The sequence below is a fragment of the Alligator mississippiensis genome, chromosome 3, assembly GCF_030867095.1.
Source record: "Alligator mississippiensis isolate rAllMis1 chromosome 3, rAllMis1, whole genome shotgun sequence".
Lineage (NCBI taxonomy): Eukaryota > Metazoa > Chordata > Crocodylia > Alligatoridae > Alligator > Alligator mississippiensis.
Window position 1 is genome coordinate 62,868,705 of NC_081826.1, and position 23,981 is coordinate 62,892,685.

General features: G+C 41.6%; 1 protein-coding gene across 3 annotated transcripts in view; it reads right to left on the reverse strand.

Moving 5' to 3' along the window:
- PREX2 (phosphatidylinositol-3,4,5-trisphosphate dependent Rac exchange factor 2) overlaps positions 1 to 23,981 on the reverse strand; it is a 326,102-nt gene that overhangs the window by 48,133 nt on the left and 253,988 nt on the right. For 2 of the 3 annotated variants that reach the window (XM_019498648.2, XM_006260933.4), the window contains one exon: positions 14,277 to 14,391. In XM_019498648.2, coding sequence (XP_019354193.2) covers positions 14,277 to 14,391 — 115 coding nt within the window. Of the gene's footprint in view, positions 1 to 7,300; positions 8,360 to 14,276; positions 14,392 to 23,981 lie in introns of those variants that run through there. The other variant, XM_059724003.1, reaches the window with a different exon arrangement.

The window sequence follows — 23,981 nt, forward strand, 5'->3', positions numbered from 1 at the left end:
ACAAAGAGCCAGGAGACCTTGCCCTCCTATGTTTGTCCTATTGTCAGACACGAAGGCACAATACATAAGGCTCATTATGCCACTTTCTACTTAATAAATTCAAACTGCCTGCAGTCTCCATGGAAGAGGCATCACAGCCTGTCAGTAATGGACTGCTAGAGAAAACATGCATTTGCTCCATAAGCAGAGATTTATGGACATTGCAGTGAAATTAGAATATGATATTTGGAAGGATGTGCAGTTTTTCATCATGATTTACAAACAGAATCACATTGAGCCCAAATAATGCATAGGAATTTCTGCATTCCTTTCACATGGCTAATGGGTCTCTACACCTGACAGGCATGAAAGTTTACAAGATTAGAGAACAGACTGCAAAGGTTAATAACCTTCAATACTTCAATAACCTGGATTAATAGCAGTTGACATCCTAGAATAGTGGTGCTCAAAAGTTTTGGGCCCATGGGCCAGATGAGTAGTACGAGGCCAGTCTCTGGGTTGGACAGGACCCCAGATGCCAGGATTGGGACTCCACATCCTTGGCTGGCCCCCACTGGGATCAGGTCCTGGAACCCTGTATTGCCCCTGACCAGCCCTACAGGCTGGGATTGGGCTCTGGGGCTTTACTCCACCTCCACCTGTCCTGGCATGCCAGGATTAAGCCCTGAGTGCCTGATCAGGTGCACAAGGCCACAGCTTGTGGGGAGCCCTGTGGGCTGGATAACAAAGTGCCAGGAGTCAGATCTGGCTGGCAAGCTAGAGGTTGAACACCCCTGTCCTAGAGTTTCAAAAATGAATTTCCACAGATTTAAAATTTGACTTTACAAATTTAAAATATAGTGATACTAATCTAGGAGTTATTTTCTGTCCTACCCCTTCCACCACCTCCTTCCCCACACCATCTACTTCTATTTGGACAGAGTCTGTTATGCCATTTTGAATGCCCTCAGGAAGCCAGAGCCTGAAAGAAAAGAAAAAAATATTTGCAGAGGAAAATTACTGGTAAAGCTTTGTGGGTAGCCACAGCACATAAAAGCTACCTTAGAAGTAACAAAGTGACCTTTTTCCATAGTGCTATGTAGCTGAGCTGAAAAGCAAAGTGTCATGTCATCCATTCAATGAACATCATCAAAATAAAAGACTACATTCCTTTCTACTGCAATGCCACAGGGAAATTTACTTCATTCAAAATCTGTTCAGTACTCCCTTCTCTTTATGCCATTATTTCAGCAAATTCAACGGCATTAAAATGAAACCAGAAACCAAAAATAGAACAGTACACACTAATGGACTATATGGAAAATCACCAGCTCAATACAGAAATGGAGCAACATGAGCACTGTAATAAGATATACATTTATAAAAATAACTACATTAAAATGTAATCAATTAAGGCATTTATTCATTAACTCCAATGAACCTGAAACAATTAAATACAAAATTTATTTTAAAATGATAAATATCCTACAAAAAATAAAAACATCTCCCCATGTCAGCTAATACTCTCAGATGTTCTCAAGTGCTTTATTTTTAATCGCTTTCCATAAAAATTGTCTTTGGTATTTCTCAGAACAAATGACAAACTGTGGACAGCATATAAATTTCCAAAGCACTTGACTTAATTACTAAATGCTTGTTAAGGTCCTTAATCAAATTTTATGGGAAAAGTTAATGGCAATCTTGGCATAGTGCCCAATTTGGGCAATATTTTCTAATCTATTTGAGGTGAACAAGAATGAAGTCAGTCATTTTTGTCTGTATGCACTCAACGTTATTAGAACTGCCCTAAACATTTTAATTTTTCTAAGCTGTGGCAGACTAAACTTTCTGTAAAATGACAGAAAAGCACTGGGAGTAGAAGAAAAGTAGGTTACCATATCACATTTTAAGATAAATTCCAATATTTTTAATCATCTTTTTGGCTTGAATTTGAGCTCTCTCTTTTCTCAGGTCCCTATGGCTGTTGCCCAGCCCTGCCTCAGGACAGCATGCCCCGCTAGGAGGCACTGTGCTTCATGGATGTAACATGTGAAGCCAAACAATTTCTCTGACACTAGCAGTGGGCTGACGGGCTCTGCTTGTCCCTTGCCTCTTTGGGCAGCTGGTAGTATCTGGCATACTTGCAGGCAAAAGTGTCTGCTCAGGAGAATGAACTGTAATGGAACCAGGTGGGAGAAGTGGTTGGGATTTAAAAAGAAGAAAATCTATCACAAAACTTGATCAAGTTACCCACAATTTATGGGTGAAAGGAATGCAGTAAGGGTGATAGTTTTACTTCAGTTAAACCTTTCATAGGGTGCACCACAAAATTAAATTCAGGCATTCCAAAAACTGAAAGGCTGATTAATAAGGAAGATTAAGGCTCTGAACCTGCAAAGAAATATATATGTGAGTAACCTAAATGAAGTCAAGTTTCTTATCCTAATTTCAGTGTATTGTTCTTAGGAGGCCACCCTGAATGAAGATTTTTTTTTTTTATTTGAAACAAGATTAACATTTCTTGGAGAAAGAGAGTCTAGCTTCTGGAATTAAGGAAAGGCAGCTAGGATTTATGAAATGACTGTTAGGGAGAAGTGACTGACCAAGACAGTGGAAGTCTGCAGATAAGGTTAGCTAGGGCAAGTGAAATTTCAGGGAATAAGTTATTTTGGGCAAATTGGAAGGGAAGAATTTGCAATGGAAAACTAGCTTAATATTCACCATAACGCAGCTATTCTCATGTGCAATCACACACAATTACTTTACTATCGCTGGAATGTGCATGTTAAGTTCTGCCACCTAACGATGGACCAGATGTATTGACTTTTGTGATTAAACTGTTATATACAGTACTGCATAAGCAAATCCTGAGAAAACATATTAAAATAATCTTATGTATCAAGTGTTCTTTCTATAGAATAAAAATATTAAATTCTAAGCAGCTTATAATGCATTAACACCCAGGGATGTTATATTAATTACAAATTTTAGTCCATGCAAATACATTTTAGACATTTTAAGCCCAAAACAGTGAATATGTTTTAAACTGAAATGTCTCAAAACAAGCACAAGTCACCATCTATTCTACTAGCATTTTATATTTTGGCATTGTAGTTCCTGTCTTTAGTTTCAAAGTACAGAAAGAAAAAGAGAATTGCCAGTATTTTTTTAAAAAACTATAGCTTAAAAAGATAGTGGGTTACATATGCCTTTTTTCTACTATTAATGTTACAGTGTATTCTATACTCAGAAAATATTTAAATATATGAACAGTCAAAGGATATACTATATAAGGATTCCCCCACCTCCACTTCCAGTTTTTTTTTCCACATATTATACAATACCTGAAGGAAAGCATGTTTTAGCCATAACTTCATTATGGAGAGACTTGCATCTTTTTGTAATAAGGCAATCTCACAAAAGACAAATAAAAAACCAAATGATCTGTCACAAAGTTATTCTTTTCACTGTATCATATATATAACCCTATGTTCTCTTCAGGAAAAAGAAGAAATTTTAGCAAGGTCCCATGGGTTGTTTCCAATATAATATATTCCATAGGGTAGTTTAACCTCACAGTTGTTTGTAAATGCTTAAAAAGATCATACATCACAGCAATTTCACATTTCACATCTATTTTTGCTCAGCCTGTTTCCACTCCAGCAATGGAACCAGCAGGCCTGCAAGCACTGTAGAAACCTCTCACATGCAATGCATATCTCAGGAGTATGCAAGGTGCTTTTCCTCCCTTTCCTTTTCATTCATGAAACAAAGTGGCAAGCTGGCTCTTGGCAGCTGACATCATGGGTGTAAGAAAACATGCTGGAATCATGGAAAGCCAGTGTACTGTATGGAAAGAATATAATTATGAGGGGAGAATACAGGGAAAATAAGAAGCAAAAGGGAAAATAACTACATCTGGTGACAGATTAACTTCTGTCATTAAAAAGCCACCAGCAGTGGGAGAAGAATCAAACTCCATGAGATTGCTTTTGAGGCCTTTCTTGGGAACTGCTCCCTCTTGCTGGGAAATATTTAAGGTTGCCCAGGGTATACTCTCCTAGCCATCCAAATCCTAAGGATATGGAGGGGAAAGAACTGCTAGGTGTAAAGAGAGGCTACTTCTCTATGCTGCCTCTCTTTCTCCCCTGCAATTCTAAAGCAGCACAGCTCTGTCAAGAGCTAGTTGCCACAGCCTGAATTGTCTGCGGTCCAGTTGCTGAAGAGGATCTTTAGAAACATTGGGCATTTATAGAGGTACTCCAGGAGTTGTGTGGGAGGGTACTTTAATTAAAGCGGCTCCAAGAGCCACTCTAATTAAAGCGCCCAAAGTATCATGTGTATCAGTGTCCCCACGCTGAAAAATGACAGCAAGGGTTTTTTAACTAAAGCTCCTCAAATGAGCTTTAGTTAAGCATCCCACCCCCAACAGTAATTACCACGCTCCAATTATTCTATTAGTTGAATCTGCTTTGCCATACTGCAATTACAGCCATTGGAGCAGCCTTGCTGCACATGTATAGGTGCCCATTTGTATTGTGGAATCTTGGAGTGAATATCTACAGCACAGCAGCTCAACTCCTCATCTCTATAATGCAATGGAAGCAGGCCTCAGTTCTTTGCATAAAACTTCCTACTCTGGAAGTGCCAGTTTTTGTCTTCATTAGACTATGAGTTTAAAAGAAAGCTAATTCTCAGTAAACTAAGAGGGCACTGACAGAAGTGACATTTTGTTGCATGACTGGTGCCTTGAAAGTGCTCTACAACCATGCCCTGACAGAAGTGCACAGCTGCAGAGCACTTTAGGTGTTCAACTACATGACTAATAACCTTCATAGAATTAGGATTCAGATGAAGGTGGTCCAAAGCAGAGCACCTTCATTAACTTCTGTCAATCCCTGTGTCTGCACCCCAGTCCTGTCTGCAGGATGGGAGAGACAGGAGGAGGGGGAAAAAAGCTGGGGGATGAGGTTTGCCCAGCCTGCATGGAAGGGGGGGGGGGGGTTGTCCAAGCACTGGCTGGACAAACCCCAGCCCACAGCTCCCCCCCCATCCTTCTCGCCCTCACATCCTGCAGATAGTACCAGAGCTGGAGAGGGCAGGGAGTGGGGGGAGGGGGGAGTGAGAGGCTGCAAACATGCAACTCCTCCTGGATCAACTCCAAAGTGGCGCTCAATTCTGCCCCTCCCCTTTCCCCAACCCAATAGTGAACATCTATTCAGTTGGGATGGATTGCTGTAACTCATGGCACATTCTGTCATGTGCCATGAGTTACAGGAGGGAGCTGCATGTCTATCAGTGCCCTAAGTCTCTCTCTCCAAAATCTTGTGAATATAGACCCTATTAAGGGAACAAGATCAATCTGCTCTTCCTTTCTGGATTCTGGCTCAACCTTCCACTCTCACCTTCTCCACTCACAAATTAGCCACACAGAGGGAGAGAAAAAAATTTATCATGTGATCATTGCTCAATGTTTCTACTGTTGCTTACCACTTCCTTTATCTATATGTTTTTTCATAGAAAGCCATATTTCTGGGCCTAGAATTCTCCCTAACATACCAGACATGAAATAAATCATAAAGCAATTAAAATGACAAAGTGCTAAACAATTATTGGATAGCTGTTACTACTACCTTGGACTGAATTAAAATCAATAACCTATAAATTAAAAAATGCAAGCTTTAAAAAAGTTATCTTTTTTGCTTTTGAAGAATCCAAAATAGAATGAACAAGGTATTTAGTACCATGACTGTAGAATTAGAAGCTTGGTCCTTTCATATTTATGGGATAGTGTGTCAAGATGGGCACTTCCAAAATTTCATATTAACTAACATAAGGAAACATGTCAAAGACACAAAGATACTTTATCAAAGATTTAAAGAAACAATGGATTTCTTCAAAGAAAGAGCCTACTGCTGGTAGAGAAAAAGCCAAACTACAATCAAACCAGTTGGGGATATCTTTTATACTAGCCAGCAAACCTAATTTACTTCGTTCAGCATCTCCCTATTCCCTCTCTAGTGTTGCTTCATTTAGAAGTAATGAATCTTACTTTCTGTTGTATCTAAAATGTTTCTCATTAAGTTTGCCAGGAGACAAATTTAGCTATGTTTTCCTGTTAATTCCTTGAGAATGAACATCTAATCCTGAATATCTTCATCAAGATATCTCATTTAAAGAGAAGTTCAAATATTCCTAACAGATTCATTCTGGACCACAGCCTAAAAAACTATGAAATACCAGGGTTCATTTTTATATAGTTCTGTAAGATTCACAGTTAATTTGTGTATGCAGTGTTGCAATGCATTGTTAGCAAATAATTAAACATAAATCCATTTACCAAATATACAGAAAATCATGCATTCCTTTAAGGCAAATATTTCAGCAATATGTTACTCCATTGCAATGGAAATATTTCCATGGGACTCGGTTTTGTTTTGTGAAAATAACTGAAGTGGGGTGGGTTTTTTTCTGAATTAGAGGGACAATAACAACAGTCATAATACAATCAAGCTTGTTATCAAGGGAAACAGGCACTCTTTTTCTCTCAGTCAATATCTGGAATTTTAATTAACTACAGATAGGTAGATATAGGTCATAGATCAGTTGTGTCAAAGTAACTATTAGAGAACTTTAGTTATGGTCTGAAGACATGATGGCAGCCTCAATTATCTGCCCTGAATAAATTCTCAGGAAAAAAATATTAGATCAATAACCTACTGATTAGAGAAGTTACTTTGTATACTTTGTATAGGTACTAAGAAATAACACTCCTCAGGCAGGGGGCTGGACCTGATGATCTTGCAAGGCCCCTCCTAGCCCTAATGTCTATGAAACCTATATGAATTGTATTGCATTCATGTGTAAACTCTAGAGACAGAAACATTTCCTTTTTCTTTTCTTTCCTGTATTTAGAAAAACTAAAGGAACAAAAGAATAACTATATTAAAACTACCTGGAAGCATAATATGCTATCCCTGACTAAAGGATTAAATTAAATTTGTCATCATTCTGTGAAAGGCTACTAGTGCCAAAAGAATTGATACAGAAATCTTTTAGCTACAGAAACCATTTGATGCTGCATTGTAGCTGAAACATTTTAAATGACTACTATTATATTCTGTGGAACCAGATGTGCATTGTAATGAGGGCAGTTAGCTAAATCATTTGTTATTAAATTCACTGATTATAATTGCTTCTTTAGAGCAACAGACTTAAGTTTACCTTCTAAAAGGAGTATCATCAAAGGAAATCACAACACAGAAGAAAGCTACTAGTTAGACTTTCTTTTTCATTTAGTTTGTTTTCCCTCTTCTTCAGCTTTACAAAAGGCAATTAACCTATCTGCCAATAATTCTGGACACAACTGGCTTAAAAAGAACAGTCCCAAATCACAACTCATGATAAGCAATAAGGAAAGAAATATTTTTTTTCCAAATATGCTTCCATTACTATCAAATGGTGATTAGCATCTGAATCAGTGGTGAGGATACAGACAGCAGTTTGCAATTACTTCCCTCACTGTTTAGTCATATCTTCTAAGGCTGGTGTTACAGGTTACCTTTAAACTGTCTTAAAGACACTTAAAACAGAAGCATTCACTCATTAAAGGGTGCAAGCCCATGCTAAGTACCCTCTAAATATTTTAAAACTATGCTAACTCAAATGAGGGTTATCTTTGAACTGTTTTACCCAGTTCAGTCCAGGGAAATACTGTATTTTCATTCCTGCAGCATCCCAGGATGCTCTATTCCCAGTCTTTCCCACTCCTTTGTTCCATGGGCAAACTTTCAGCCCTCCTGAACTCTCCTGGCTCCAAGCCAACATCCCCTCCTACCCCTGGGGAAGGCAACCCCAGCATACCCTGACCCCTCTGAGCACCCAGATGCTGCTTGCCAGTTTGCTGCTTGCTCTAGTACTCCCGTGCAAACAGCAACAGAAATCCTACTGCCTACCTCCCTCCATGATGAGAATGAGCCAGACAATGGAAACCAACAGGTGAGTCTTAGCTCTGCCCCAATGTGACATGCAGCAAGCTCACTGGGTCTCAGCTCCACCCCAGTATGGCATGCATGCAGCAAGCCGATTGTGTCAGCTCTGCCCTGGTATGAATGCTAACTCAACTACTGCCCCTGTGTGGCATGCAGCAAACTACTGTATCTCAGCTCTGCCCTGATGTGAGTACTAACCCAACTTCACCCAACCCAATCCCAAGACAGTGAAACACATGCAAGATTTTGGTCATTTTTTATTATTATTATTCTTTACCAGTGTCATCTTGAAATGCTTGCAAGAACTTCTTGACCGTGTCTACCCAGAATCACAGTGTGGATTCAGAGTACAGAGGTAAACAGTGGAAACGATATTCTCTTTATGCCAACTACAAGAAAAATGAACAGAACAAAATAAGCAAATGTACGTGGCTTCTGTCAAGCTGATGAAAGCCCTTGACACTGTCAGAAGAGCAGGTTTGTTCAAGGTTTTGATAAAGGTTGGATGCCCCCCAACATTACTCAGCATGATACACTACTTTCACAAAAACATGCAGGCCACAGTTCAGTTTGATGGTTTGAAATAAAGAGTGTAGTGAAGCAAGGTTGTATTCTGGTACCCACACTCCCAGACTTCTTAAGATCTTTTCTATGCTGCTGCACTACTATTTTGATGGCTTTGAGGAAAGCATATACCTTCGCACAAGATCCGATGGCAAACTCAATAGTCTATCACATCTAAAGGCCAAGACAAAAGTGAGGCACATAATTATTAGGTAGCTCATTTTTGCTGATGATGTTGTACTCACTCCCCATGGAGAAGCCCAATTACAAATACTCATGAATTGTCTCTCCCATGCTTGCAGGATGTTTGCCCTGGCCATCAGCATTGAGCAGATTGTGGTCCTAGGACAGGGTGCTCTCCAGTCACCGCCTATCAAGCCTTGACAACACAACTCTTGAAGCAGTGAACAAGTTCTGCTACCTTGGATCCACAGTGAGTGACAACCTATCACTGGATGAAGAGCTAAATGTGTGCATTGGAAAAGCAGCTACCACTTTCAGTAAGCTCTCCAAACGAGTCTGGAACAATACAAAACTCACAATCGAAACAAACTTGTGTACAAAGCCTGTATCCTCAGTTTCCTTACCTATAGCAGTGAGGCATGTTCAACATATGCATATTAACAAAAGAAGCTGAATAGCTTCCACCTGCACTGTTTATGGAGCATCCTTGGCATCAAGGGGCAAGGCAGAATCACCAACACAAAAGTCATCACCAAAGCCAACCTGACAGCCATCACTGCACTACTCAAACAGTGGCACCTATGCTGGCTGGCCATCTTCACAGGCTGGACAATGGGTGCATTCTAAAGGACATCCTGTATGGGAAAATTATAGATGGGGAGAGAAGAGTAGGGTCCCTGAATTTGCACTTCAAAGATATCTGCAAGAAAGATATGAAGATTTTTGGAATTGACCCAAACCTTTGGGAGGCCTTAGCAGGAGAGAGGACAAAGTGGTGCTCCCTTCTCAGTCATAGAGTCCAATATCACAATAAGAAATGGTCACTCGATTTACAACAGAAATGCAACTGAAGGAAACAGCCTGTCAGTACAGTAGCCCCTAACACCATGTACAGCTGTGACAACTGTGGCAGGACCTGCAAGTCTAACATCAGTCTTTACAGCCACAAGAGAAAATGCATCATCAGTCAGTAGAATAGCTGTAATATCCACCATCACTGGCTGATGGGCGGTTCTTTTCACTCCTTTCTCTTTACGTCTCTCTATTTCTGCCCATTCACTTCAAACAGATTTTTTTTCCAAAACTTTCCCCCGCATCCTCAGCTGTGGCTCTACCTGGCTCCTGCTGACTGTAGAGTGAAGGAAGCCACAACCCCATGGTGGTTTCTTCATTTCCAAGGTAATGTCCTCTCCCACCCAAAGGAAGCATAGAGTCCTGGCTTCTGTCCACACCCCTACTCACCAGGCCCTCTAATGGCAAGTCAGTTGTACAGGTCTGAGATGGCATTAAACCTTAATCTGTTACTGCTCTGAAACTGTTCTAACTTTGATGTCATAACATTCCACAGATTTACAATGTTTTAAAGGTAACCTGTAACAGCACCCTTTAAATGAAAAACTAGAACATTATGTAGTCAGGGATATCACAGGAAAAGGTCTCTACTGGGGGACAAGGGGAGCTGGTGAGGGGCTGGGCAGTTAGGAAAGAGGGAGAAGGGGTGGTTAGTCAAGGAGAAGCCTGCACTTACTGTCTCACATCTTGCAGCACCCTTCAAAAGATCTCACAGAGCCCCATTTGAGAATCACTGTCTAAGAACATAAGGGATTTTTCAGGTTCTGAAGTGGGTTTGAGGTTGATCTTTCTTTTTGTAACTTAGGCAATTACTTAACAATGAAGTTCTGCTTAATCACTTATTATGTTGATTTGGACTTGGCCCTCTGTCATGCACTTAAGTTAATGATAGTCATAGTGGCCTAGCTTATGCTCCATATTCAAAAAAGAAAAATATCAGGCATTTGCCAAATGTAAGAGACATATGTGGTAAGATTTTTTCAAATGTTAATGGATATCTTAAACAGTACAAAAATCTAAAATGATAAACAATTAAGATACAACCTTCCTGTGTCCTTTTAAATTTAAATTATTCAAAATTAGTAAACAGTTCCTGTAAAGACATTGTGTTCAATATGCAGACATAATTTATAATTGTATTACCATAGTCCAGAGGTGTTCTAGACCAGGACTAGATTATTCAATATATAAACACAGAGCAAAAAAAGTAGTCTGTGCCCCAAAAAGTTTACAGTCTAAGTAAAAAGACATGAGATAGTATCTAGATACAGATAGCATCAGAAAATAATGACAAGCAGTATTCTCAACACAAGAATCTACAAGATTTAAACAGAGACAAGAAGTGAGAACCTACAGAGATAAATGGGTCAAAATGACACCCAGGGTCATAGTCCTAAGTGACAGACAGTATAATGATTGAGAAAGTGAAAGAATGAAAAATTAAGTTCTCTGTTATAACCATAGTGATCGTGAACTAAAACCTGAAAACCTGGTGATTCCATGCATGGAAGGAATGTCAGAAAGACTGAATGAGATACTAGATCTAAAGAGATATACCTGCAAGTTGTAGAAATGGTGGTTAAATTTATGTATACTTGAAGCAACAGAGATGAGATGCAGAAGTATAAGAGGAGAGAGGTACAAGAAGCACTTAAGAGGTCAGAGGAAAACCAGGAGAGGGCACAGAATCCAAGAACAACACCCAAAAAGAAAGGCTATGTAGGGATCAAAGGTGATGGACCAAGAAACATGAAGATGAAGCATTAATTCTGAGCACAGGCTATGAAGAGGTCAATAAGGAAAATACCATAAGTGGGTTCAGTAGAGCACAAAGGAGAACCCAGATTGGACAGGACCAAATTGGAGAAGAACTCCAAAATGCTTAAAGATGGAAAAAGGAAGGGAGATTGCACAGTTGATGGAAAGGCAAGTGAGAATTGAAGGTGGATTTAAGACAGGAATAACTAAAGCACATTTAGTTTGTGAAGAGAAAGAACTAAAGGAGAGTACAAGGTCAAGAGAAGGGTTAAAAAAAATCTCAGGGTAAAAGAGACCTAAAGAGATTAGAAGAAATGGGAGTCACTTAACATCAGCTACTATACTGCTAAGGTATACTGCTAAGGTGTAAGCTTTTTATATACTTTCTCTAAATTAGAGGATTACCACTGAGCTGTCAAACATATAATAATAAATAGAGATCCAGGTTTTCCTTTTGCCATGGAAAAACATGGAAAAATGCACCACCACCCACCACCCCCTCCCAGGAGCAGGTGGGGGGAAGCTTGCCCAGCTGTCCCCTCCGTCCCCCTCTGCCAGCACCCCATGCCACCACCGCTGGCCTTACCCTCTCCCTCCACCCCCCCCCCCCAGCCCTGCTTCTTGGAGGCAGAGCACTGCCATGATGGTGGGGATGGAGTGGGGAGGCAAGGCCAGTGGCTCTGGCCTTGGCCCCTCCCCCACCCTGCCACTCCGTCCCCTATGTCCCTGCTGTCATGGCAGTGCTCCGCACTTTGATAGGTTGTTTCACTAACCAGTCAGAGTGCTCCAAGAAGGTTACAGACAGACAGACAGACAGATGGACTAAGCCCTTTATTATATAAGAATATATATAGTGGCATTTAATTTTAATTATAGAAAAACATAGATTTGGGGTTTTCTAATCAGAGAATTTCAGATTTTTTATTAGAGAATTTGGGATTTTTTAACAGAGAAAATCAGGATCCCTGGTAATAAACATGTTTAAAATCTTTGCTGATTTAATTACTTTCTTCTGATTGTGCAGCATGTTCTCATTTGCAAACCATTAGATCAGACTATATTTACAGTGCTGGCAACTACCACCATCTCCCCAACTTGCAAACAGAATTTCAGCACAACATTTTTTTTCTCCTGCAGGTGTCTGAGAAACAGAAATGACGATGCTAATGGTTAACTATAAACATAAATGCAATCTGGCTGACTGTATAAAGATAAATATATCAGCAGCAGTTTCTCAATATTTTTATACAGATAAAGTATTTCTCCTTTGCTGATGTGCTTTTTTGCAATTCTAGGGGAAAACTAAACCATAGCTATCCTAAAATTAATGTTTCCTTATACTATTGATTAGATAAAGATTGATTAGTCTGAGTCATAAGAAAGACAGAAACCTATTCTATAGCTGGCTTCAAACTACCTTCCATGCTTCACCATAAATATGATAATCCTATAACTGATATATCAATCATGAGATGTACTTGAAAAAAACCCAAGAACTGTAAATTATAAACATTTTATGAATACCTAAATTAGAATTAAGGTAGATCTTGTATCCAGGATAAAATATCTGCTATAATATGGCAAAGCTGATTATAGTTCCATATTTATGACTGAACTTTTCAATTAAAACAGGGAATCACCATCTTTATTTTGTACAAGGAGTAACACATACTTCTTGACATTTTTTAAATTATACCAAAAAGTCTGTTGAGTCATTCAAGTTTAAATGACTTTATGGAGTTATTTAAGAAATGTGTGAGAAATTCTTATCTTGAAAGAAATAAAATGCTGTTAAAGTTTTCTACACAGTTAAAATTCATTGAAATGCACAGTTAGTATTTGCAGAATTAAGTGCCAAAAAGCCAAATTATTATTGATTGTTGCATCTAACTGTTCAAGTTGCATAGACATGTTTAGGTCAACAGCTCAAACCATTTTTAAGTGCCATCAAAGGTAAGCAAATATCATGCCATCTCCACAGAAAATTAGCATATTTTAGTTCTATTAAGTTATAATGGCTCAGTGTTATCTGGAAACTAGATTCATGTCAACAGTTTTCATTGATAGATGACTTAGCCACAACTGTGATTGCTTGAAATGGTTCTATATTAACACATCCCCATGCCCTCTTCAGGTGTAACTATTTCTTTCCTTTTAGCTCCCTACAGTGATTTATCCTAAGGCTGAGATTATCAAAAGACTGTGAAATGATTTATAAATTCAGGGTCAAGAAGATATGTGCATGATTCTGGTGAAAGGGAAGGGGCTTATGGTTATTTGGCTTAGTTTGTTCTTAATTAGGTGGTTCTATATGCATAATTTCTACTGCCTTCAAAGTTACTCTGAGGCTTTCAGTCCAAATAAGCATAATTCCAGGAAATATTTTCAGTTTTATGTTTTTCTTTGATAATAATTCTCCAAAAGTCAATGGATTTTACTGCTGTAGTTCCTTTATTAGATTCTCTTAGCCAATCTCCTATACAAACTAGTAATTGACAGAACTAGCAAACATTGCTTTACATAATCTACTGCACAGTAATTGCCGCACATGTAAAAGGTGATGCTTTACTGAACATTAGATCAGTCTAATGTGCAGTAAAGCACACGTGTAGATGCTCCCACTGAGTAGAGCTCTCAGAGTCATGAGCTTCACTTAAAAAGTCACATTCTAGTCTGTTTCTGATTACAAAGACAACAGCTCCCCCTCTTTTTACAGGAACAGAACACCACCAAGACAATTCCAAAAGTGCTTTTTTTCAAGGAAAAATATTAGAAAAGAATTTAATGTATTTTAAAATTCAAGTTAGCAATTAGAAATAAGAAGAGTCAAGTCCAGTTAGCTCACTACAGACCACAAATGAATGTTCTATTATCTACCATAATTTGAAAAGCTCCACCTTAGTATGGAGGCTATGTAGCAAACATAGGGAAGGCTGGCTTATTACCTACCTGAGTTTCTGGTTATACTGCTTGACTTTTTCTAGTGAGGCTGCATTAATCTGGGCTTGAAATTCTTCTACTGATACACTGTCCCTGTAATAATATCCTTCCATGCTCTCCAGTGCTGTGAGAAGAGGAAAAATATCAGGATGAAATATTTAATTTTTTTCATTGTATACAATTAAAACATCCACAGAACACTGCAGTATTTCTTAGGCTACACCCCTAATGTGGTTTGCAAAGCTGTTTTTATAAGCCATCATTTTTTTACAGATCACTGTTTAAAATTTCATTTAAAAATTATATTTCTTGTGCTCTAGATCAACTATAAATGAGGTATCCAGTTCTGTTATTCCAATTAAAATATGTTTGCCCTGTGACCATATACACATAGGCAATAATTCAAACTGGTATTTAGTCCTAGGATGTTCCTGGATATTTTCAGTTATTGAATACTGGAAATTAAGGATTCAAAGACCAATTATTCCCATAAAAAGGACACCTGAAAACTCTCTTTTTATTAGGCTTGATTCTGAGAGATATGGAGCATGTACCTCTCAAGATTAGGTCCCAGTGAAAAACTTTCCATGAAAATGCTTACAAACCAGATATGCTTTGGTGCTGGGAAAAGTTTGTTTTGGTTTTCTTGTAGTACCATATTTACTCAAATATAAGACGAGGATTTCCCCCCCAATCAGCATGTGAGAAAAAGCCCCTTGTCTTATATTTATAAGGAAACCTCACTAAATACATCATCTATAATTGAACTGCTGCCAAAAGCAGCATGTGCTCAGAAATAGAAACCAACTATTAAAGTTAACTAAAGCAACCAGTACTGAGAACAACCATAAAACACACAATGCTGGGAACCATTTTCTATTTTGTTTTTTAATAGCCATAAAAAATGGGAAAATGTTCCCTCCACAGAGAACTAGCACTAGGCCTAGAAGTACTACAATACCATACCACACCAGCACCAGAGCAATCCTGATACTCTCCCACTAAATTGCTACATTCAATATGTTGATAGAAACCTACCACAAAAGAAAAGAGCTTTTTTATAAATCAGTATAGATCTAAATTATATAGTAGTTCCCATTGCACTCAGTCCCCCTCAATGTCAACTCTTTTAGAGTCATGGTGAGCCATACATTGAATACATTTCAATTTCCTCTTCACTCCCACAGCTAAGCTGACATTTCTTTCCCATTTCCAATGAGTCCTCTTTTGTTAACTAGCCTTAAAAGCCTGGAAAACATCACCAAACAGGGCCCCAAATAACTTACCCAGAATCCTCCTGTTCACACTTTCTCAGCCTGTCACATATGATTAGTGTGGGCCCATCCTCCATGAGATGGAGCCAGACCAGGTTGCCCTGCACCTCATCTACATATAAATTTTTGGAGGATACCAGGACTCATGACAAGAACACCTGGTTCCAGGCACTAGTAAGGGGCTAATTAGGACATGGCTCCTTTGGGGAAGTGGGAGGGGAGGAGGTATTTGTAATACACACATACTGAGAAGTGTTGAGATGTGGGATAACCATGACTTGAAACACTGCTGTCTCTGCTGGGGCCTAGCCCAATGAACTCTATGATTAATGATAAGCCTTTTGGCTTTAGACTGATGTCATGCAAGGGACTCTAAAGGAGGATCCAGTCAGGCAAAACAGAAAGATCCAGAGAGTGAGGAAAAGAAAGCCAAACTTAAAATTGAGAGAAGAAAGGAGGTACCTGAAATCCTACCCCCCCCCACCACCACCCAAATTTAACTACACAATGAAAACTCTTAAAATTGTTTCTGTGAATATGAGAAGTTTGTTAGGGAAAAGGTAATGGGACCAGGTAATACAGATTCTGGAGGAGATAAAAGCAGACATGATCTGACTGCAGGAGTGTGGTCTTCCCAGTAACACCAGCAGCTCTTTGTTCTCCAAACACAGGCTGCCTGGGGCAGCCCTGTGGTCAGGGCAGATGACACTAGGGCTACTGGGGTCACAATTCTGCTGAAAGGAGATACAGTATACCCCATGCAGCACAGAGAAATAGTAGCAGGAAGGCTGCTGCAAGACACCATGGAAGCAAATGGGATAGATTTTGAAGTCCTGTGTGGGTACGCACCAACCAAAGCAAAGGCAAGCTACAATTTCCTAGAAAACATGGGCCTAACAATGCGAAGTGGCTGACCGGTAAGCATCGCAAGGAATTCCAACTGTGTCATCAGCGAGGAAGATAGAGTCAGCACAGCCCAGAGGGCAGGCATAGAAAGATCCTCCGGGCTACTAAAACAACTGATCAAAGACCACAGCCTAGTAGACTCCAGGAAAGAAGCCCAAGGCCTCAGTGGGAATTTCACCTGAGTGGACCCAGTAGTGCAAGCCAAAACCCGGATAGATTTTGTCCTCCTCCCCGAGGGGTGGAAGGTAAAGGGAGCCCACTCCATGCCTGTCTGTTCCTCAGGCCTGCATTGTCTCCTCGCAATCCAGGCAAAAATGAGAGGTCAGCTGGAGAGGGGCAAGGAGGTATGGAAGCTAAACACCAGGCTGTTGGAAGACAAAAAGACCCAGCAAAGTTACAGAGAGCACTATGCAGACTGGAGGCCCTCAAGAGCCTGTACCTGAATCAGACAGAGTGGTGGGCCAGTGTCAAAAACAGGACCAAGGATCTTCCAGAAGGCCAGCAATCAATGAGCTTTCTCCCACAGGAGGCAACATGAACACCTGACCCATAAGTTACAGGACCTGCACAGGCAGGCAGCAGCAGGCTGGGATGTGAGGAAAGACATGCGGGAGGTAAAGGCCCAGATTGGGGCCTGATACCAGGAAGAGGCCAGGAAAAATATCTTCCTGGCCAGGGTACCCTGGGTAGCAAAGGGGGAGGAGTAGTCTTCCTACTTTTCCAGAATAAAGAAGAGCAAAGAGAAGCCCATGATGTACCTGAGAGACAGAGCACCAGTCGAAGGAAGGCATGCTGGAAAAGGTAACCACTTTCTACCGAGAATTCTACAGTGCACGATGTGAGGACCATGCAGCAGGGACTCACCCAGGCCCTCAGAGAAGCTGAGCAGCAGCAGCTAGAGGAGGAGTGGACACTGGAAGAGCTCGAGCACACCCTCTGGAGGTTCAACAATGGTAGAACTCCTGGGTTGGACAGCCTGCCCATGGAGTTTTACGTGACCTTTTGGGACCTGGTAGGCCCCAACCTGTTGGAGCTGTTTCAAGAGTAACTTCAGGAGGACAGTTTAGGGGTTGGGATGGACCAGGGCCTCATGACTCTCTTGCACATGAAGGGTCTGAGGGAAGAGTTAAGGAACTGGAAGCCCACCACCCTCCTGAACTTTGACTGTAAGCTGCTGGCCAAAGTCTTGGCCAAGAGATTTAAATCTGTCCTAGGTTCCATAATCCATGAAGACCAGTTGTTTGTGGTACCAGGATGCCAGATCCATGGAGCCCTGCTGCAACTGAGGAATGCACTCCAGCTGGAATGGGCCAGAAGGCAGAAGTGGGCGATGCTGAACCTGGACTTGGAAAAGGCCTACGACAGAGTGCCACACTGGTTTCTCTTCAAGACACTGAAGTGAATGGGTGTCCCTCCGTCCTTGACTGGCTGGATAAGGACACTGTACACAGATGTTAGCAGTGAGGTGCTGGTCAATAGGTTTTTCAGAGCACAGATTGCGATAGAGTCGGGGGTCCACCAGGGCTGCCCACTCTCCCTAATCCTTTTTATCTGTGCCACTGAAACTCGGGCCCAGCACCTCAGGCAGGACCCCAGGATGCATGGAATCCTGATTCCTGGAGGAAGCAAGGAATAGACCAAGGTCCTGGCCTACGTGGATGACAAGAACATTCTGTGCCAGAATAAGCGTGCTGCAGAGAGAGCCCTGTGGCACACACGGATCTATGAGGTGGCAGCAAGGGCCAAGCTCAATGTGAGCAAGAGCACATGCCTGGCCATGGGTGAACTCAGGGACCTGGCGTCCCTGGGAGTCTCGGCCCCCCTTGAGGAGGTCAAGATCCTTGGGGTGGAGTTTGACCCCAAGCTGAGTGGAAGGAGTGCCTGGGAGAAGAAGGAGTCCAAAGTGAAGCAGAGACTGGGTCTGTGGCATGCACACTGCCTCTCCATGGATGGGTGCATGGCACTCATGAAGGCAGTGTTGCTACCAGTGCTTCTGTACACTGCACTGGTCTTCCCCCCACCCAAGTATGTCAGCCACAGAATCCAGAAAGCCATGTGCATCTTCTTTTGGGGATCCAGAAAGGAGAAGGTGGCAACAAAGACCATGTACAAGAAAAAATGGGCCAGGGGCAGGGGGATACCAGACATTCACCTGTTTCTGTGGGCACAGTACATGAGCCAGATCTGCAAGCTGGTGACCAGGCCAGCAACCAAAACAGGCTGTCTTGTCAAGTATTTTACAGGTCACCTCCTGAGACTGTGGGAGGTGTACACACCAGCCAGAAGGAGACCATGTACCATGGAGTACCCCTAAACTGGTTCTACAGTGTGCTGAAGGAGTTCTGGAGAAAGTATGGGCTACAGAAGGAAAGCCCAGAGATCATGTCCAACCGCAGTAAGATACAGAAAGCAGTCAGAGAGAGAGACAGGCTATCGACGCTGGAGCTGCTCCCTGATGGTGACTGCCAGGCTGTCTGGGACCGGATCTTCCACAAAGACCTAAGAAAAGACCACAGAGACTTGAACTAGTGCATAGCTCACGGTGTACTCTCAGTGAAGGTGTGGAGGCACAGAGCGAGACGAGAGTCTAGACCCAGCTGCCCCAGGGCAAGCTGCCGAGGTGAGAACGAGACCATCAGCCACCTTCTTTGGCTCTGCCCCTATGCCAAGGGAGTATGGAAAAAGGTAAGGCAGCTCCTTGAGGAAGTGACAGGAGTCAGGCTGATGACAAGGGAGGCAGCGCTGTGCAGACACCTGACTAAACATCAGGGGTCCCAGACAACCCACTTTGACCAGTTTGTGTCCTACATCAGAAGCACCCTGTGGCAATGCAGGAACCTCCTGATGTTCCTTAGTGGAACCTCATACCAAGCTTGAGCAAATGGATTGTATTAAAATGTTTCTGAGAGAACTCCAGTCCTACTACTGGAAAGCGGTGGGAAGGGATGAAGAGGATGCAGCCAACTCCATCTGTGTCACAGGCTGTTCAAAGTCCCTTTGGGAAGGGAAGTGGACAGGGAGAACGAAAGGGACAATGACACAACTGGACCTGGAGACAGTGAGGAGGACAACAACATGATCAGCAGCAGTGGAAGGGACAGTGACATCGACAGTGATAAGGACACTGAATGAGCTGAGAAAGGAAACCCAAAATCGGGGCCTGGACTAAGGGACCAGGGTTTGGGATAGAGAAGGGCAGAGGGTGGGTGCATATGGGTGCAGGGGAGCACGTGCAGTTATTGTAATGAGTGTGCGAGTTTCTTAAGGTGGTTTTAAAAAAAAGGTGCAATGGAAGTCTATGATAGAGGATGTACATAAATAACTAATTTAATTTTTTTTCAATTAAAACAAAAATCTTGTGAGCTAAGATCAAGCATAGTCACTGCACTGGTCTGATACCCAAGCTGAAAATGCAATTAAAATGGCACTGTGTAGCAGAGAGTGCACTCCTATCTGCTTGCTGCTAGAAGACCCTATGAGAGCCTCATAGTTAGCTTCCCACTGGCCAGCTTCCAGTAGGAGGATCTCAGCTACACACCGACTTTATGGAAATGGGGGACTCCTCCCTAGCTTGCTCCTGCATCCATATGATTGAGAGCAAGCAAAATTTGGTGGCATCCAAACCCCAACCCTCCGGACTTGGGCCTGCACATAGGATGCCTGCCAAAGATTTTGTAAGTATTTTATGCCCCAGGCTGGGGTGGAAGATGCTTTCCGGTGTCAGGGACACATGTGTCTCCTGAATTATTCAGATGGATTATGATTTGATCTGGCTAATTTGACCTGGAACATAAAAATAATTCCAAAAAAAAAAGTTTGTACTATATGCAACTATATACAAGTATAGAATTGCGTCTTAAAGGTGTAAGTATTCATGGAGTACCTGGTCTAAAACTTGCAACACTTATTGATGAACCACATCCATGGATACCTGTAGTAATTCCCCTGTCTGTAAGGTACTTAAGGAATGTATATTTCTAGGTCAGTGTGTTCAAATCTGCCTCTCACTTCTATGTCCCTAGGGAGAGCAGAGTGTGATAGTAAGGAAGATAGATCTTGGGGGGGGGCACAGGAAAGGAGACACCTGATCCCCAGATTTACTTTCCCTGCTGTAGCAGCGGGAGAGGGACAAATACAAGGCAAACCTCCAATAATTGGATTCTATACTTGAGAAATTATAACAAGCTTATAAACTTTCCATATATAAAATCTGATAATTGGGAAGTCATTTTATAATCAGGGTTGCCTTATATTTGAGTAAATACAGTAAAAGGATAAATGGTATACTGGGTATATTGCTACAGCACAAACTAGATTTACATTTAAGTTAAATGAAAAAAGTATAAACAATGAATATGAATGATGAGTACACTGATGTGGTTCTTAACTCATTAACTTTTTCTCATTTTCCCCACACCCACACATACCTCACTTCATTTAATTTAGAAAATATATTTAATCAGTTTTTCATAACCAACTCCTGTTCATTTTTAAAGATTTTTTGCAAGTCAAGCAAGATCTTAAGACAAAAGACAAAAGCAAGATCTTAAGACAGATAATGCAAAAAATGGACTCTAATGAAATACATTTGTTTGGGAGGAGCACTAAAGATTTTACAGTTAAGAACACTGCTACTTTATTAATAATCCATACAAATTTTAAGAGTTTATCACTCCATGGAATAATCAGAAAATACATGCAATAAACAGAATTCTGATGGGTATAGCTTGCAGGTTCACAGGCCCAATTGTACACAGAATGCTAATTCTGCTGGAAGCTCTTAATACAACCAGTCAATAAATTATTCATTTGAGGTTGAAGAATATGAAAATCACAATTCCTCTGAGTACTTTCAAAGTTAACAAATTTTGCTTCTTATTAGAAGACATTAAATACTAATTATCAACTGCTTCCTCAAACCCTGCTGAGGACCATCAAGGAGGGCCGATATTATTGCACTCAATGGACTTTACAGGTTTGAAATGTTCCACCTTAGTGGATATTGTTGCTGAATCTGGGCCTAAGTGCTATTTTGCTCTCCCCTTCAGAAAGGAGTATAATATAGTGGAGATGTACTTCTGTTCTATATATATGTTAACACCCAGCTGAAAACCTCCAGAATTTAAGTAGAAACTTTTTTTAAAAACCCAAAAGAAGTGGGATTTTTAACATCAAATTTAAATTCTAAAGTACTTAGTTAAAAAAAGTATTCATTCAATGGATATAAATTCACCAACAAGACTTAATAAGAGAACCATCCCCAAATGTAGAGTCTCTTACAAGCCTACATTAATGCCTTGATCCTACAAAGTATTATCATTATCTCTTTTTTGAAGTCTATATTTTAGGCACATGGTTCTGAAATGTCTGGTTTTATAAGCAGAGAGAAACACATGACAGCACTAATGAAGATTCTGAAACTAATGAAGATTTTAAACTAAGGAGCGGACTCAATGAATCGAGTCGATACCTTCAAGTCAGCCGGCCCTGACAATCTTCACCCCAGGGTACTCAAGGAGCTGGCGAGCATCATAGCCCAGCCTCTAGCGCGGATCTTTGAAAACTCTTGGCGCTCTGGTGTAGTGCCCGAAGACTGGAAGAAGGCCAACGTGGTGCCTATCTTCAAGAAAGGGAGGAAAGTGGATTCGGCTAACTGTAGGCCCATCAGCCTGACTTTTATCCCAGGGAAGATCTTAGAAAAGTTTATTAAGGAGGCCATCCTTAATGGACTGGCCGACTCCAACATCTTAAGGGATAGCCAGCACGGGTTTGTTGCGGGTAGGTCTTGCTTGACCAATCTCATTTCCTTCTACGACCAGGTGACCTATCACCTGGACAAGGGAGAAGAGATTGATGTCATATATCTTGACTTCAAAAAAGCCTTCGATCTGGTGTCCCATGATCGTCTCTTGGAGAAACTGGCCAATTGTCGCCTTGGGTCCCCCACGATCCACTGGCTGGAAAATTGGCTCTGGGGTCGGACCCAGAGGGTAGTAATTGATGGAAGTCACTCATCGTGGTGTCCTGTGACCAGTGGGGTCCCCCAAGGCTCTGTCCTTGGACCCATACTGTTCAACGTCTTCATTAATGATGTGGACACTGGAGTCAGAAGCGGACTGGCCAAGTTCACAGATGACACCAAACTTTGGGGCAAAGCATCCACACCAGAAGACAGGCGGATGATCCAGGCTGACCTGGACAGGCTCAGCAAGTGGGCGGATGAGAATCTGATGGTGTTCAACGCCGATAAATGCAAGGTTCTCCACCTTGGGAAAAAAAACCCGCAGCATCCTTATAGGCTCGGCAGTGCTATGTTGGTTAGCACTATGGAAGAAAGAGACTTGGGGGTCATCATTGACCACAAGATGAACATGAGCCTGCAATGCGATGCTGCAGCTAGTAAAGCGACTAAAACGCTGGCTTGCATCCATAGATGCTTCTCAAGCAAATCCCGGGACGTCATTCTCCCCCTGTACTCGGCCTTAGTGAGGCCGCAGCTGGAGTACTGCGTCCAGTTTTGGGCTCCACAATTCAAAAAGGATGTGGAGAAGCTTGAGAGAGTCCAGAGAAGAGCCACGCGCATGATCAGAGGTCAGGGAAGCAGACCCTACGATGACAGGCTGAGAGCCCTGGGGCTCTTTAGCCTGGAAAAGCGCAGGCTCAGGGGTGATCTGATGGCCACCTACAAGTTTATCAGGGGTGACCACCAGTATCTAGGGGAATGTTTGTTCACTAGAGCGCCCCAAGGGATGACGAGGACGAATGGTCACAAACTACTACAAGATCGTTTCAGGCTGGACATAAGGAAGAATTTCTTTACTGTCCGAGCCCCCAAGGTCTGGAACAGCCTGCCACCGGAGGTTGTTCAAGCGCCTTCATTGAACACCTTCAAGATGAAACTGGATGCTTATCTTGCTGGGATCCTATGACCCCAGCTGACGTCCTGCCCTTTGGGCGGGGGGCTGGACTCGATGATCTTCCGAGGTCCCTTCCAGCCCTAATGTCTATGAAATCTATGAAATTTATGAGTCTGCTGGAGTGTGCTAATTAGCCTCAACATCTTGTATATTCAGCGTTCCCATGCTTCAAAATGGTCGTGGGGTGCTTTAGCTAAAGCTCGTTTGACCAGCTTTAGTTAAAGTACCCCCACCACCATTTTGAAGCGTGGGATGCTGAATACATGAGACACCGTGGGCACTTTAATTACAGCAGCTCCCCACTCCCACCCCAGACCACATGTAAAGATGCCCTAAAATTTCTCTCAGACACTAATCCTACAAAACTTAACTACCTAACTACTCTGTGGAAAACACAACTAGTACCATTCACCCAGAGGGGAGGTGGCATGTCTTACGATCTAGGTACAGGCCCAATAGATAAGACAGACAGTTCCTGAAGGAAGATGAAAATCATTTTATACAAGAGAAAAATCAATATATTAAAGATCCTATTGGAACCAAATGATTTCCTATTCTCCTTTGTGCATTTTTTTCATAATCTCATCTGCTGAAATGTTCCTGCTGTTGTTGAGTCT